The sequence below is a fragment of the Anolis sagrei genome, chromosome X, assembly GCF_037176765.1.
Source record: "Anolis sagrei isolate rAnoSag1 chromosome X, rAnoSag1.mat, whole genome shotgun sequence".
In the NCBI taxonomy this organism is placed as follows: Eukaryota; Metazoa; Chordata; class Lepidosauria; order Squamata; family Dactyloidae; genus Anolis; species Anolis sagrei.
In genome coordinates, this window is record NC_090034.1 from 61,853,943 (window position 1) to 61,867,830 (window position 13,888).

A 13,888-nucleotide genomic window follows, 5' to 3' on the forward strand; every position below is an offset into this window, starting at 1 on the left:
GCATGCATACTCAGCAGCAGAGTAGCACAGCGCAAGGGCAGATGTCTTCACTGTGTCTGGTTGTGATCCCCAGGTTGTGCCAGTCAGCTTTCGTATGATATTGTTTCTAGCACCCACTTTTTGCTTGATGTTCAGGCAGTGCTTCTTGTAGGTAAGAGGTAGGCGTGACCTGGAGTGACCTCACAGCCAGACAGGGTCGCAATGCCCGCAGTGGCCTGCAGGTGGTGCTCTCTCTCATTCCTCAATTCCTCCCTCCAGTGCACCATGAACCTGGAGTCTGGCGAACCCGAGGACACCATGACCCCCGAGGCAGTGGAGTTCTGCCGGCGGCTGGGCAGCCGTGCCACCAAGGTCTCCGAGGTCGTGAACTTGCGTGATCCCCTGGTCTACTCTGCCATCCAGAAGGCCATCACTGCTGTCAACAAGAATGCCCCCTCCAACGCACAGAAGGTCCAGAAGTGGACTCTCCTTGACAAGGACTTCTCCATCGCCGGAGGAGAGCTGGGTGAGAAGAATAAATATAATAATAATAGAATATTATAGTAACAATAGGTCCAGAAGTGGGTCCTCCTCGACAGGGACTTCCCAATCATGAGAGGAGAGCTGGGTGAGATTAATAATTTATAATAATAGTACATATAAAATAATAGCAATAGTAATAGGTCTGGAAGTGGATCCTACTTGACCGGGACTTCACCATCGCAGGAGAAGAGCTGGTTGAGGAGACATCATCAATATAATAATAATGGTCATAATAATAGTAGTAAATATAATAATAAATAAATAATACTAGGTCCAATATAGCTCACCCAGCTCCATGGAAAGCTGGGTGAGAAAACAATAATAATAATAATAATAATAATAATAATAATAATAATATAATGGTTATAACAATCTATATATATATAAATGCTCTGTGCATAATGAATGCCTTAAAAACGAAATCACACCAAATTTGGCAACAAAACATCTCACAACACAAGGAGTGACCATCACTCAAAAAATATGATTTTGTCATTTGGGAGTTGTAGTTGCTGGGATTTATAGTTCACCTACAATCAAAGAGCATTCTGAACTCCTTCAACGATGGAATTGAACCAAACTTGGCACACAGAACTCCCTTGAACAACAGAAAATACTGGAAGGGTTTGGTAGGCATTGACCTTGACTTTGGGAGTTGAAGTTCACCTACGTCCAGAGAGCACTGTCGACTCAAACAATGATGGATCTGGACCAAAATTGGCACAAGCACTCAATATGCCCAAATATGAACACAGATGGAGTTTGGGGGAAATAGACCTTGACATTTGGGAGTTGTAGTTACTGGGATTTATAGTTCACCTGCAATCATAGAGTGTTCTGAACCCCACCAACGACAGAATTGGGCCAAACTTCCCACACAGAACCCCATGACCAACAGAAAATAATCAAGGCCATCCAGTCCAACTCTCTTCACCCGTGTAAGAAAATGTAATCAAAGCTCTCCTGACAAAGAGCCATTCAGCCATAGATATAGATAGATATGATTCACACACACACAAGGGAGTGAAGGTACTGCAAGTCCCATCATCCATGGTCCATCCTCCTCCAAATTGCATCAGAATGGAGAGTGGGTCGTGGGGGCTCTGTGTGCCAAGTTTTGTTCTTGATCAATCATTGGATGAGGGTCACAGTGGTCTCAGAAAGTGAGTTTAGGTACTGCAAGTCCCATCATCTATAGTCTGTTCTCCCTCAAACCTCCCCAGAATGTTGAGTTGGCCAAGGGGGCTCTCTGTGCCAAGTTTGGTCTTTCTTGGTATTTGGATAAGTGTCACTGTGGTTTCAGGAAGTGAGTGAAGGTACTGGAAGTCCCATCATCCATTGTCCATCCTCCTCCAAACAGCATTGGGATGTAGAGTGGGTCATGGGGGCTCTGTGTGCCAAGTTTGGTCTTGATCGGACATTAGATGAGGGTTGCAGCCATCTTGGGAAGGGAGTGGAAGTACTTGAAGTCCCATCATCCATGGTCTGTCCTCCTCAAAAGTGCACCAGGATGTAGAGTGGGTCATGGGGACTCTGTGTGCCAAGTTTGGTCTTGATCAGTCATTGGCGAGGGTCTCAGTGGTCTCAGGAAGTGAGTGAAGTGACTGCAAGTCCCATCATCCATTGTCAAATTCTTCCAAACCGCACCAGGATGTAGAGTGAGTTATGCAGGCTCTCTGTGTAAATTGTGGTCCTGATCCATCATCGTTGGCAGTTGTAATGGTCTTAGGAAGGGAGTGTAGGTATTGCAAGTCCCATCGTCCATGGTGCATCCTCCTTCAAACTGCACCTGGAGGTAGAGTGTGTCATGGAGACTCAGTGTGCCAAGTTTGGTATTTATTGGTAATTGGATGAGGGTTGTAGTGGTATGAAGAATTGAGCAATGGTACTGCAAGTCCCATAATCCATGGTCCATCCCCGGCCAAACCACACCAGGACGTAAAGTGAGTCATGAGAGGTCTATGTGCGAAGTTTGGTCCTGATCAGTCATTGGATAAGGTTAACAGCGGTCTCAGAATGTGAGTGGTGGTACTGCAAGTCCCATCATCCATGGTTCATAGTCCTCCAAACTGCAGTAGGATGTCGAGTGGGTGATGGGGGCTCTGTGTGCCTATTTTGGTCTGTATTGGGAGTGTTCTGACCCAGCCCCCTTTGGCCTTTCCTTTCCTCTCTTTGTCATCTCGGAATGTTGGATTTGAGGCTGGCCAATCAGAGACCATATGCAAATTTCCTTCTGTCATGCCCCGTTTCTGCCATGAACCCTCTTCTCCACCAGGGGCTCCTATTGAAGCTGGCCAATCAGAGACCATATGCAAATAGCACCACAGCGGCAGCCAATCAGAACGCTGGCACATACACCGCCCTCCACAATTTCTCTGTCCGATACAAACACTCTTCTTTATTATATACTAGCTTGGGGACCCGGCGTTGCCCGGGTTATTAGAGAAAGTGGGTAATGGCGGTTCTGTATGCCAAGTTTGGTCTTTATTGGTCTTTGGATAACGGCTGCATTATTTTCAGGAAGAGAGTGAAGGTACTTGAAGTCCCATCATCCATGGGCCATCCTCCTACAAACAGCAGCAGGATATAGAGTGGGTCATGGGGGCTCTGTGTGCCAAGTTTGGTCTTTATCAGTCATTAGATGAGGGTGGCAGTGGTGTCAGTAAGTGAGTGAAGGTATTGCAAGTCCCATCATCCAAAGTCCATCCCCTTTCAAACTGCAGCAGGATGTAGAGTGGATCATGGGGGCTCTGTGTGCCAAGTGTGGTCTTGATTGGTCATTAGAAGAGGGTTGCAGCAATCTTTGGAAGGGAGTGGAGGTACTTGAAGTCCCATCATCCATAGTCTGTCCTCCTCCAAACTGCAACAGGATGTAGAGTGGGTCATTGGAGCTCCATGTGCCAGGTTTAGTCTTGATTAGTCATTGGCGAGGGTCTCAGTGGTCTCAGGAAGTGAGCAAAGGTACTGCAAGTCCCATCATCCATCTCCAAAGTTTTCCAAATAACACCAGGACGTAAAGTGGGCCATGAGAGGTCTATGTGCCAAGTTTGGTCTTGATCCGTCATTGGATGAGGTTTGCAGAGGTCTCAGAATGTGAGTGAAGGTACTGGAAGTTCCATCATCCATGGGCCACCCTTCTCCAAAACTGCAGCAGGATGTAGAGTGGGTCATGGGGGCTCTGTGTGCCAACTTTGGTCTTGATTGGTCATTAGATGAGTTTTGCAGCAGTCTTGGGTAGTAGAGGTACTTGAAGTCCCATCATCCATGGTCTATCGTCCTCCAAACTGCACCAGGATGTAGAGTGGGTCATTGAAGCTCCATGTGCCAAGTTTAGTCTTGATGAGTCATTGGCGAGGGTCTCAGTGGTCTCAGGAAGTGAGTGAAGTGACTGCAAGTCCCATCATCCATTGTCAAATTGTTCCAAACCGCACCAGGATGTAGAGTGAGTTATGCGGGCTCTCTGTGTAAATTGTGGTCCTGATCCATCATTGTTGGCATTTATAATGGTCTTAGGAAGGGAGTGCAGTTATGCAAATTTCCTTCTGTCATGCCCCGTTTCTGCCATGAACCCTCTTCTCCACCAGGGGCTCCTCTTGAAGCTGGCCAATCAGAGACCATATGCAAATAGCACCACTGCGGCAGCCAATCCGAATGTTGGGACTTTCAGGCTGGCCAATCAAAACGCTGGCACATACACCACCCTCCCTCCACAATTCCTCTGTCCGATACAAACACTCTTCTTTATTATAGATGTAGATGTAGATGTAGATGTAGATGTAGATGTAGATGTAGATGTAGATGTAGATGTAGATGTAGATGTAGATGTAGATGTAGATGTAGATCTGTAGATGTAGATCTGTAGATGTAGATCTGTAGATGTAGATCTGTAGATGTAGATCTGTAGATGTAGATGTAGATCTGTAGATGTAGATGTAGATCTGTAGATGTAGATCTGTAGATGTAGATCTGTAGATGTAGATCTGTAGATGTAGATCTGTAGATGTAGATCTGTAGATGTAGATCTGTAGATGTAGATCTGTAGATGTAGATCTAGATCTGTAGATCTAGATCTGTAGATCTAGATCTGTAGATCTAGATCTGTAGATCTAGATCTGCAGATCTAGATCTGCAGATCTAGATCTGCAGATCTAGATCTGCAGATGCAGATGCAGATGCAGATGCAGATGCAGATGCAGATGCAGATGCAGATGCAGATGCAGATGGATTGATAGAGATGGATTGATAGAGATGGATTGATAGAGATGGATTGATAGAGATGGATTGATAGAGATGGATTGATAGAGATGGATTGATAGAGATGGATTGATAGAGATGGATTGATAGAGATGGATTGATAGAGATGGATTGATAGAGATGGATTGATAGAGATGGATTGATAGAGATGGATTGATAGAGATGGATTGATAGATTGATAGAGATAGAGATAGATTATATTATTGTTGTTGTTATTGTTGTTTTCCCTTTTTCCCCGGTCAGGTCCCACCATGAAGCTCAAGCGGCCTGTGGTGATGCAGATGTACAAGGTGCAGATCGACCGGATGTACAGTGAATCATGAGGCGGCACCTGCCTTCTGCAACGGATCCTCCTCCTTTTCCGTTTCCTCCCTCCTTCTTCCTCAACGAGGTTTCAATAAAAGGGCAGCTCCACCACCGATGCTCTCTCTTTCCCCTCCAATCTCCATCTTTGTTTGTTTGTTTTGGCAATTCATTAGGTGGGCGTTTTTGTTCCTCATGAGTTTTCCTCGTGCGAGCAGCTTTGCACGGAAATAATGTTGGGCACACAGTTCACTAGTGCAAATCAGACAACATGCATAGAACCAGATTTTTTGGAGGGGGGAATGTTTCCGCATTTCTTGTGTAACATTTCTCATCTTTGCAAGAAAGCTCTTGCACGAGCATTTGCACGAATGTGAAGAGCTTTGCACAAATGCTGGTGCATTCTCTCCTATTCTCCCCTCGTGCTTGGATTCTTCTTTGTGGAACCTTTTTTTGTCCCTGTGAGTTTTCCTTATGCGAGTGACTTTTGCACTGAAATCATGGCGGGTACCCAGTTCACTAGTATTTCCATGTTTCTTGTCCAACGTTTCTCGCCTTTGCACAAGTGGTTTTTTTTTTGCATGAGCGTGAAGAGCTCTGCACAAGTGCACAAGAGACACATGATAATTATTTAGTATTCAGCCCTCTCCTGTTTGGATTCTTTGTGAAACTTTTTTCCATGAGTTTTACTGGTGTAAGCAAATTCACATGAATTTTCACAATATGTGTGGGACCAGATGGGGAGGGCTTTGGTGCCTGCATTTCTGTGCTGTGTTTCTTGTTTTTGTTTGCACGAGTATTCGTCCTCATGCAAAGAGCTTTGCGCAAGTGACCGTGTTCTATGTGTTGTCGAAGTGTTCTGTCTCTTTCTCCCTCTCTCGTATTTTTCTCCTTCCTGTTTGGATTATTTGTGGAAATGTTTTGTGGGATTTACTTGTGCAAACAAATTTGCACGGATTTTCACTAGTAAAAACTCACAATATGTGTCGGACCAAATGGGGAGGGGGTTTGATATCTGCATTTCTGTGCCACGTTTCTTGCCTTTGTTCGCACAAAAGCCCTCGCACAAGTGCCCGTCCTCATGCGAAGAGCTTTGCACAAGATCTCTTTCAGATTTTTTCCTCTTATTAGATTATATGTGTGTGTGTCCCCTCTCTCTGCATATATATATATATATATATATATATATATATATATATATATATATGCATATGTATATAAGTGTGCATGGAGGGAGAAGGCGGTGTCAATTCTCCCAAAAAACCTCCATCAATATCTTTCATATATCGGAAATAATATTTCTTACCTTTTGACTTAGTCCTTTTCCTGGTAAAATAAGGAGAGATCTCTAGCTAGCTAGCTAGCTATATATATATATTTGTTAAACCAAAAAGAAACGGAGAGAGAATTCAAAACTATACCAAATGACTGTTACTTTTCTAATTATTTTTATATCATATTGCATTATTATTAATAATGTTAATGGGTTTAATTTGCACAAAAGGGGGTTGGGAAGGGTTGAGAGAGGGCCAAGGTTTCGAAAAAGGAGAAACAAGGAAATAATTACGGAGAAAATGCCATTTCTGCAGGGATTTTGATGTCTTGTCTGGCAGCTCATGCTATGACGGAGACCAAAAAAGTAAATTAAATTAAATGGCCTTAGAAAGGAGGCCGGTTTGAGAGGAAGATCGGATCTGCTTTTGTTGGAATGACTTTCATAATAAATACCTGAACGGCTCCAAGTGTCTCCGTGCCTTATTTCCTCCCATTTGAAAATAATGTAATAATATTGGTCTGGGAATCAAAGCAAGGTGTTCCCAATTGACTGTGAGTCCATCGTCCCCGAAGAATATATATACGAATACATGTCATAAGAAATGTAATATGCAGATTTTATAAATGTGGATTTGATATAATATGCGTGGGTATGAATGGAATTGAATGGAAGATGAATGAGAGCTAATAATTTTGGAGACACCATTGTAAAAATATTAAAGCCTGCAATCTACTTACTGGACGACTTGTTTCCTAATTTGGGGTTAGATGTCCCCTAATCCCTCATCCACTCCATCTTGCTGAGGTTGAAGATGACTTTCTTTTTGTGAGAAGACCGAGGCAAAGAAGGCATGAATTAGTTCTGCCTTTTCCCGATCCCCTGTCAGCATTGCCCCATCTTCTCCTCGAAGAGGTCCTATCGCCTCCTTGTTTTTCCTTTTTCTACTGACATAAGAAAAGAAGCCCTTTTTATTGTTTTTAATGTCCCTGGCAAGCCTGAGCTCGTTTTGTGATTTACCCTTGCGGACCTTTTCCCTACAGGTGTTGGCTATTTAGATAGATAGATAGATAGATAGATAGATAGATAGATAGATAGATAGATACGTTTTATTGATTGGCCTATTGGCCGTATCAAAACATTTAACACATAACACATTTAACACATAGTCATACAACATACAACCCTCGGTATAAGAGAGGTTAAAATAAAAGAGGTTAAAATAAACAAACTGTTGGCAGATCCCGTTCAGGTCAAATATCTGTGTCACCTCCACAGTTTACCCCAATTGATTCTGAATGTGCAATTCTCAGCTGTGTTGCTTTGAATAGAAAAAGGGCTGTTTTGTGTGTTATTTTAGGATTCTGGCCGGCCAACAAAAATGAAGTTTTAATATGCGGATCCCAGTGTGTTTTGTGAATAATGTATGGTCCAAGGCAATGGTCTCTCTCTTTCTTATACAGCTCAAAGTTGAACAGAACATGTGTGATATCCTCTACCTCTGATACTCTGCAAATACAAACTCGTTCATTGTATGGGACTTGATTAAACCTTCCGTGCTTGACCATTGAATCCAGCTGCTCAAAACGAGCTCTGGTAAATACCCTCCTGAGGTGTTTTGGCATATCTGTTTTTAGATATCGAGCTGTTTGGAAAGTGTGTTTAAAGCGGCTTAACCATTTCAATGAGCCAGCTTTACTGAGGGTAGCAATGTCTTTTTGGCCTTCTATATCCAATACTCGTTGAGCAACTATTTTTGGGTCTAGCTCTTCTAAGAGATTCGGATACCAAGTCGGGAGTCCACAGCTCCTAATATATTTTGTCAGGAGAACTAGCGAAGAGGACTGATGTTGATTTTCTTTCTGCTCCAACAGGCACAATTTTGGAAGTCTATCATTTGCCATGGCAATCAGTTTTGCCCAGAAGTTGTAGGCCCTGATTTTGGATAAGCCATCCACTGTATATACTCCCAGTTCCGCTCTTACTGCGGCAGCTGGAGTCGTCCTGTCCACTCCTAGAAAACTTCACAGGTGCTGTGATTGTGCTTACTCTAATAATGGTACCTGGTTTAGACCCCAAACTTCAGCTCCATGTTGGCTATTTATTTGAATTCTTCTTTGGTGATTTCTCCCTTTTTCCACTTCTTGTGCATGCCTCTTTTGAGTCTTAGCACAGTTAGAAGTTCTTTGGACATCCATTCTGGCTTATTTGCACTTGTCCTATTTTTTCTCTTTTGTTGGTACTGTTTGCAATTGCGCCTTGAGTATTTCACTCTTGAAAAACTCCCATCCATCTGTAACTCCCTTATCTTTTAGTATCTGTGTCCACGGAATGCGAGGATGAGATCAAGAGTAGCCAACCCCCTTGTTGCCTCTTCTACCTTCTGGACCATGAAGTTGTCTGCAAGGCAAGCGAGGAATTTGTTGGACTTTGGACTATTGGCTGAGTTTGTTTTCCAGCAAGATTTCATCAAGTTCTTCCTCCTGGCTTGGAGGTCTGTAGTAGACGCCTACAATGAGAACTTTTTGAGTCCTAGTTCCCTTGATTCTTATCCAGATGCTTTCAAGCTGGCTTCCCGGATTGCTGTCTTGCATCTCTTCTGCAGCGTAACAGTTTTTGACATATAAGGCTACTCTGCCTCCTCTCCCCTTTGTTCAGTTTCTGTGAAAGAGGTTATAGCCCTCCATGTCTACATTCCGGCGATAGGAGTCATCCCACCAGGTTTCAGTGATGCCTATGACATCATATTTGTTGTGTTGTGCTAAAAGTTGAAGTTCGTCTTGTTTATTTCCCATGCTCTGTGCATTAGTGTTAAAGACATGTGAGCCCCTGAGACCTTCCCCCAAGCTGTTTATTTGGGATTATTGTGCTTTTGGCAAATGTGCCAATGTCAATGTTGTTGTTGTTCTGCCTGGGGTCCTATGCCCCCCCCCTTCAGATGTTGTTCTTCTCATCACCATCCTCCTCCTCCTCCTTTGCGTCGATGGCAGATTTGCAGGGCTTTATTTAATACATCTTCAGAGAAATGCAATTAAGAGGAAGGAAGGCTTAACTCCGTGGGAATGAATGAAGGAATGAATGGGGAGAGAGGTTTAATGCATGGCCTCTGAGCATGGGTAGAGGGCGGGGGCAATATTCGGCCACCATAGGAACCGCCTCCAAAGAAGTAGAAGAGGAACCAGACCATCTGCAGGTACGTGTTTGGGCTGGAAAAAAACCCTATCTGACAAATGCAAAGGCGCTCTGCATATGCACAGAGGCACCTCTCCAAACCCTAGGCTGCTATGGGGATCTCTGAGCATGTGCAGAGTGCAGCGTCTCTAATTTGCAAGGCATGCCCTTCGAAAGCATTAGACCAAAGGCACTATACACATGCCAAGAGGAGGGAAAGTTCCTATTATATATACATACATACTATATATACATATATACATATACATACTATTATATATTATATATAAATACATGTGTGTGGTGTATTTGATTTATATATATATATATATATATATATACACACAAATATATTTGTATAGAGATTTATGTATATTGTTTTCTTCTTCGTGGTCTCTGTGAAATTGCACATATGGTATTTCCTCGGCACGCTCAAGAAACGGAATCTTCTAAATATGATTATAATAATTTCATTATTTTAATATACTTTATTATTAAATAAAATTATTGTATTCTAACTGTAAATTGAAGCTATAATTAAAATTGTCTAATTTTCTCCATTTCTTTCCTATTGTTCTCATGCCGTTTTCTGAGCCGCTGTCCGAATCCGCAGCCACTGTTTATTAAATGGAGAACCTAAGTAAATCCCATAATCCAGGCTTCAAAGATTAAAGATTAACCTGAAAAACAGATTGGCAGATACCTGGGATGATGAAAAAACAAAACAAATTTAAATATATCATTTTCAAAGGGTTTTAATGGTTTTAAGTAGGTAAATAGTCCTTAGTATTATATTTCAATGTACATTTCAGTATGGATAGTCTTAGAGAAAAGCAGCATTATCATTAATAATGATGATTTTTTTTGTCGTGTCAGTAGTTACTCCTGGTGTGAGAGAATTGGCCGTCTGCAAGGACGTTGCCCAGGGGACGCCCGGATGATTTGATGTTTTTATCATCCTTGTGGGAGGCCTCTCTCATGTCCCCGCATGAGGAGCTGGAGCTGATAGAGGGAGCTCATCCACCTCTCCCTGGATTCGAACCTGCGACCTGTCGGTCTTCAGTCCTGCCAGCACAGGGGTTTAACCCACTGCGCCACCGGGGGCTCCAATAATGATGATGTTATGACTTCTCCCTTGAAGCTTGATGAAGGAGAAGACAAGGCAGAACAGCAGCGAACGAGAGACATCTTTTCTGCGTCTGTCCAAAAGACACCAGCGGTATTGTTATTATTAGTATTATATTATAATTATTAAATTTATATTTGACTTTCCTCTCTTAAACGAGATTCAAAGCAGCTCAGGCTATATGCATTCTGATTATTATTATATTAATATTTATATCTGTATTATTACTATTACTATTGTTATTTCCCCAGGATTTTCTATTATTATTATTATTATTATTATTATTATTATTATTATTGTATTGTCGAAGGCTTTCATGGCTGGAATCACTCAGTTCTTGTGGGGTTTTTCGGGCTATATGGCCATGTTCTAGAGGCATTTCTCCTGACGTTTCGCCTGCATCTATGGCAAGCATCCTCAGAGGTGAGGATGCTTGCCATAGATGCAGGCGAAACGTCAGGAGAAATGCCTCTAGAACATAGCCATATAGCTCGAAAAAACCCACAAGAACTGAATTATTATTATTATTATAATACGAGAATATGAGACTCTGAGCAACTTAGGCTATGTACATTGTTATTATTATTAATATAATATCCTCAAGATTTTCTATAATAATAATTTTTTCACAATAATAATAATATCCTGTTTTCTTCTCTTAAATGGGACTCAGAGCAGCTCAGGCTATGTGCATTATAATTACCACTATTATCATTATTACATTGATATTTATATCCTTATTATTATTATATCTTCAGGACTTTCTATTATTGTTATCATCATGTCACACTTTCCTCTCTTAAATGGACTCGGAGCATCTCAGGCTATCTGCATTATAATTACTATTACTATTATCATTATTATGATCACAATATTATTATTACTATTATTACTATTATCATTATTAAATTCCCTGAATTATCTATCATTTTTATTCTTATTACTGTTACTTATTACTTATCACACTTTTCTCATATATGAGACTCGGCAACTCAGGCTATGTGTATTATTATTATTACTCTTACTATTGTTATATCTCACTTTCCTCTCTTACCCGAGACTCAAAGCATCTCAGGCTATGTGTATTATTATTATTGTTGTTGTTGTTTTCCCAGGATATTATTATTATTATTATTATTATTATTATTATTATTATTATATCATTCTCTTACACAAGACTCAGAGAATCTCACGTCATGTGTATTATTATTATTATTATTATTATTATTATTATTATTATTATCATTATTTTCCCAGGAATTTATTGTTGTTATTGTTATTATTATTATTATTATTATTATTATTATTATTACTACTACTACTACTACTATATCACACTTTCCTCTCTTACACAAGACTCAGAGAAGCTCAGGCCATGTGTATGATGATGATGATGATGATGATGATTACTATTATATAACACTTTCCTCTCTTACACAAGACTCAGAGCAGCTCAGGTTATGTGTATTATTATTCCATCACTGCGGTGGCACAGTGGGTTAAACCCCTGTGCTGGCAGGACTGAAGACCGACAGGTCGCAGGTTTGAATCCAGGGAGAGCGCGGATGAGCTCCCTCTGTTAGCTCCAGCTCCTCATGCGGGGACATGAGAGAAGCCTCCCACAAGGATGATAAAAACATCAAATCATCTGGGCATCCCCTGGGCAACGTCCTTGCAGATGGCCAATTCTCTCACACCAGAAACGACTTGCAGTTTCTCAAGTCGCTCCTGACACGACAAAAAATTATTATTATTATTATTATTATTATTATTATTATTATTATATCACTCTCTTAAACAAGACTCAGAGAATCTCAGGTCATGTGTATTATTATTATTATTGTTATTATTATTATTATTATTATTATCATTATCATTTTCCCAGGAATTTGTTGTTGTTGTTGTTGTTGTTGTTGTTATTATTACTACTACTACTACTACTACTATATCACACTTTCCTCTCTTACACAAGACTCAGAGAAGCTCAGGCCATGTGTATGATGATGATGATGATGATGATGATGATGATGAAGTTTTTTTGGGCTACATGGCCATGTTCTAGAGGCATTTCTCCTGACGTTTTGCCTGCATCTGTGGCAAGCATCCTCAGAGGTGAGGTCTGCTGGAAACTGGGGAAAAAGGGGTTTATATATCTGTGGAATGACCAGGATGAGACAAAGGACTTTTGTCAGTTGGGCTAGGTGTGAATATTTCAACTGACCACCTTGATTAGCATACAATGGGCTGACTGTGCCTGGAGCAAACTCTTCTTGAAAGGTAATTAGATGTCCCTGCCTGTTTCCTCTCTGCTGTTTTTGCTGTTGCAATTTTAGAATTTTTTAATACTGGTAGCCAGATCTTGTTCATTTTCATGGTTTCCTCCTTTCTATTGAAATACCTAGCCCAACTGACTAAAGTCCTTTGTCTCACCCTGGTCATTCCACAGATATATAAAACCCTTTTCCCAGTTACCAAACAGACCTCACCTCTGAGGATGCTTGCCATAGATGCAGGGGAAACGTCAGGAGAAATGCCTCTAGAACATGGCCATGTAGCCCAAAAAGACCCGCAAGAACTTAGTGATTCCGGCCATGAAAGCCTTCGACAATACATGATGATGATGATGATTATTATTATTATTACTATTATATAACACTTTCCTCTCTTACACAAGACTCAGAGCAGCTCAGGTTATGTGTATTATTATTATATCATTTAGACAGAATTCAGAGCATTTCAGGCTATTATTACCGCTAGCACAGCTCTCAACATCATAGAAGCAGTTAAGCCCCCCACCAACAACAAGGTGGCACCCGATGGGGGACTTATTATTATTAACATTGTTATTATTATTATTATTATTATTATTATTATTAGTAGTAGTAGTAGTAGTAGTATATCATCCTGCTTTCCTCTCTTCCTCCCTGACCTATCTGCTCAGGGAACAGTGGTGGATGCTTCCCTACCTTCTGTGGACTCCCGACTGACCACTTGGGCTCCTGCTGCTTCTACCTCTGGACGGAAGGGAGCACCTCCTTTGTGGTGGCTTCCATGGAGTGCCCCTCCCCTTCCCCTTCCTGGGGTCCGGAGGGGGATCCGACCCCCGGGCTGACCTTGGCTCCAGCAGACGTGGAGCAACGGGCGACACTGGCACTGGTGGTGCTGCTGCTGGCCTTCCTCGCAGGGCTGCTGGTGCGCTGCTCACGCATCCTGCTGGACCCGTACAGCCAGATGACCGC

At 41.7% G+C, this 13,888-nt stretch overlaps 1 protein-coding gene and 1 non-coding gene across 4 annotated transcripts in view; both read left to right on the forward strand.

Moving 5' to 3' along the window:
- The window catches only part of ACSBG2 (acyl-CoA synthetase bubblegum family member 2), a 54,832-nt gene extending 49,639 nt beyond the window's left edge, over positions 1-5,193 (forward strand). For both annotated transcript variants that reach the window (XM_067473609.1, XM_067473610.1), the window contains 2 exons: positions 259-505; positions 5,020-5,193. In XM_067473609.1, the coding sequence (XP_067329710.1) occupies positions 259-505; positions 5,020-5,099 (327 nt within the window). In that variant the 3' untranslated portion in view covers positions 5,100-5,193. The remainder of the gene's footprint in view (positions 1-258; positions 506-5,019) is intronic.
- Positions 5,194-9,258: 4,065 nt separating this feature from the next.
- LOC132780883 (uncharacterized) lies at positions 9,259-13,700 on the forward strand. 2 transcript variants are annotated; one of them, XR_010910534.1, is made up of 3 exons: positions 9,259-9,545; positions 10,400-10,742; positions 13,591-13,700. It is a non-coding gene; the product is annotated as an uncharacterized protein (transcript). The 2 variants fall into 2 exon arrangements; XR_010910535.1 differs by having other exon boundaries at positions 10,403-10,742.
- Positions 13,701-13,888: the final 188 nt, after the last annotated feature.